This window comes from Austrofundulus limnaeus, unplaced genomic scaffold, assembly GCF_001266775.1.
Source record: "Austrofundulus limnaeus strain Quisiro unplaced genomic scaffold, Austrofundulus_limnaeus-1.0 Scaffold219, whole genome shotgun sequence".
NCBI lineage: Eukaryota > Metazoa > Chordata > Actinopteri > Cyprinodontiformes > Rivulidae > Austrofundulus > Austrofundulus limnaeus.
The window spans coordinates 792,980-796,495 of NW_013952621.1; the positions used below are offsets into that span (position 1 = coordinate 792,980).

At 43.3% G+C, this 3,516-nt stretch overlaps 1 protein-coding gene across 1 annotated transcript in view; it reads right to left on the reverse strand.

The window, feature by feature from the left end:
• stag2b (STAG2 cohesin complex component b) overlaps positions 1-3,293 on the reverse strand; it is a gene marked incomplete at its 3' end in the record, with an annotated part of 33,160 nt that extends 29,867 nt beyond the window's left edge. The window contains 7 exon segments of the mRNA XM_014019388.1: positions 143-347; positions 503-579; positions 687-783; positions 883-1,026; positions 1,130-1,205; positions 1,288-1,416; positions 3,160-3,293. Coding sequence (XP_013874842.1) covers positions 143-347; positions 503-579; positions 687-783; positions 883-1,026; positions 1,130-1,205; positions 1,288-1,331 — 643 coding nt within the window.
• Positions 3,294-3,516: the final 223 nt, after the last annotated feature.

The window sequence follows — 3,516 nt, forward strand, 5'->3', positions numbered from 1 at the left end:
AAACTGAACATCCTACAGTATTTTTACAGTTAAAGTATATGTTTATCAAATAAAGTCTAATGTTACAACTAATCAGGGATCCCTTTAAAACTCTCTTACAGACTGACACTCAGCTGTACTTCACAGGATTAATTCATCCTACCTGCCAGTGTTGAGGTGTGTCTGAAGGCTCGAACTTGGGAGTCTGATAGTCCGGTAAGAAGGGAGATGACTGTGTCCATCATGTACTCATCATAGATGATACTGTACTGACACTGGCGCACGAGCACCGAAATGAATTCACAAAAGCTTGTTTTGAACTTCTTCCACTGCGGCCCGGCTATGGTTAGAGGGTAATCGCCGCTGTCCTGCAGAGGAAACAGAACTAAGGTCAGACACAAAAACACATCTGGTTGTTTTTAGTGGGGGGGAAATAAAACAAAAACTGCTTTTTTTTGAAAACACATTTCTGAATGTGAATTTTAGTCTAAAATGTTAATGATCATCAGGCAAAATCAGTTACCTCATCAAATTCCTCAGTCATTCGTCGAATGATCTCAGAGTTCTGCATGTTTCGAAACATTTCTCCGGTGACCACACCTAATAAACAATGCAGAGTTAGRGGACAAAAAGTGGCCAGAAACTGCGCTGGCTTCAAAACATGTGAAAAGAGCCAAAGGACAACTTCTGGAGAGATGCCAACGTACCTTTACATCCTGAGCACTGAATAAAGAAGTTGATGAGATCTAGCAGTGCAACATCCCTGTCATGTTTGTAAGACTCGATCCACTCATCAACTACCGACTGGAAAACAAAACGTAGATTTAAAATGTAACTACTTATTAAATAAACAAAGACGGCCTTTAAAACCTGCATTAAATTATAACACACTCTCGGCATTACCTGCATTGCACTTCTGCCCAGCTTCACCACCTCAAACAGCATGATGTTTTCCATGCCATTTTCTTGATGGTGGCCATTTATCCGGCCTGCACCCTTTCCTCCTTTGCCTCTCTCTCCTGCACCTTTCTTCCCCTTCTTCCCACCCTACACAAAGCACACAACATCATAAAACACCAGAACTACAACGAACAACTGAAAAAGCAAAAAGGTTTAAAGAATTTTAACCCTGGCTAACTGCATTTCATACCTTTCCTTTAGTTGTACTTCTTCCATCAGGATCCTCAGAAAAGTCTGTGTCTGAGGAAAATCTAGTATCTGTGTCCCTGATAGAAATAGACAAATAATGGAATAAGAACCTGTAGTACCTTTGTCATAATAAAAAACAAAAGAAAAGGTGGTACTTACTGAGTGTAGGCGAACTCTGAGTGTATTTCTGGTGCTGCTATCATTTCTGTAACATCTTTTGGATCACGTCAACTTAGATCTGACTTGAGGTCCTCTGTGAAAAATGAGACAAGGTAGGTTGCATGTGACCTGAAATAGAAAACAGAGTGGTCAGTAAGCTAAAAAAAGAAGAAAAAAAAACTTCCACGATGCATGCATGGAGGGGAGAAAAAAAAGTTTCACATGGTAACAGRGGGGCAGACACAAAAGCTACTGTCATGCATGCCCTCCTCCCATTGGTCCCCTGCTTCCCAGTTTTCCTTGTTTTACAGACAACGTCATGAAAGCAAGATTGAAGTATCATCCTCAGTGGCCTTATATGGTAGTGCCCAATCCGCCCCATACAATGTAAACCAATCAAACTGCACCGTCAACATCAACAATATACAGCAGGCCACACAAAGTATTGCATAGTTGTGATGTGTAAAATAATGCATATGAGTACTGAGCGCAGTCCTAAAACCAGGGGTCTCCCCTAGAACTGACTTTTCCGTCCTGGGAAGAACTGCAGACAAACTGCAGCCATAATGCAATATTCTAATCCAACAGGAAGTCTACTACAGGCAGTACTGACAACTATACTCATCTGAAACGATCACAGCAGTTACAAAAATACACACTTTAAAAATATATGTAAATAAAAGGTTTACATCACTGGCATTCAATCAAAAAAGAGTAACACTCTTAGCTCCTTAGGTGTGCAACCACACTGATTTGTTAAAAGAGCAGCTGCAAGTTTGTGTGATTTTTTTTTCCAATGCTAAAATATTTTACGTGTTGCTAGATAACGTGCGTGCTTCCTAGCTAGTGATGGGATCTTGCACAACAAGACGGCACGAWTTTATGGGTGTACGCTGAAAAAGTGGCGCCAAATCGGACGGTGCCTATCGCAACAAAGTTCCCACTGCGAGGCTACGGTGCACATTATGAGACTGAATGAAACCGTGAGACCAATATGCGCGACTACCACCCGATAACAATGTCGCAAACCACCGCCTGGAACTCCCTCCAACTACGCCGAGGCGGGCGCGCTCACAGTCGGCTCCTGTCAAAATTGACGCCGGTGCGCTTCTGGTGCTAATAGCGCCACCAGCTAAGGAACAGAGGAGCTCATCGTCTTTCCCTCGACGTCAGCTAGTTGAAATCTGATGAAGTAAGCACTCGGCACAAACAAACTGTCYGTAGCTGAACAAGTTAAGCAAACACAGCCGTATGAGGCACTGTAGCTTGATTTTTGAAGAGCTTTTAACAGCGTTAGCTGCTCTAAATTCATAACAACAAAACAACGTACGCTTTACTGTACGAGCTAAAGCTAAAGTGAGCTAATCAACAATTTAGCCAGGGGCATCATCTACCGTCTGAGTGCGTCATGATAGCATGCGATGCTTGCGCTGGGAATGAGTGAGTTAACCGAAAACGCGCTGAGACTAACGAGGTGAAAACAACTAGCAATAGTTAGCCATGTTAACAGCTAAGGCTAACCTAAAAAAGGGAGAAAAAAAACATCACGTCCTTGCGTCCTCCATCTTGCCTCGGGAGTTCCAGTAACCGTATTGCACAAGCAACAAACACTTTTGTTTACAAATACATAATGAATAAGTAAGCAAGTGGAAATATCAAAAGGTTTCTTCTGGACGCAAACTGTATATTTTACGCTGTTGTGCCCAAAAATCCTTGTTCGCTAGATCAAAGTAGCGATGTACCGCGAGAGCTCGGCTCAGGCAGACATCCGCGCTCCGAGCTCCCCTACAGCTAGCATGGCTAACGAGACGGCTAGCAAAATACAAATCAACTAAGTTCAGATAGCTCTCCGCCATTTTACAGCTAACTTACCTGGTTCTGAAATGTAGTCCCGGTCCAATCCTAACTTTTATTACACTTATACCGCCCCTGTCTTTATCCTGCTACAAATGTGTGGGGTGAAAAAAAAGAGTTTAAAAGTCGCGGTCAGAGGCGGTTTCGGACGTTCTCACCCCGCTTGCTCCGTAGTTCGGTTTGTTGTTTCGACGACCTGGGAGGAGGAAATCCTGGTGCAGAGCTACCACCTAGCGGCCGCGTTGGATGCATCATAGTAGATGGCCTGACCCCTGGTGGTGAGGTGTAGTTACTGCAGCTCAACTGTGAGCAGGGACAAGAAAATGTGCGTGGGAAGGCAAAATTCATGTTTTTAATAGCTAGCTAGCACACAAT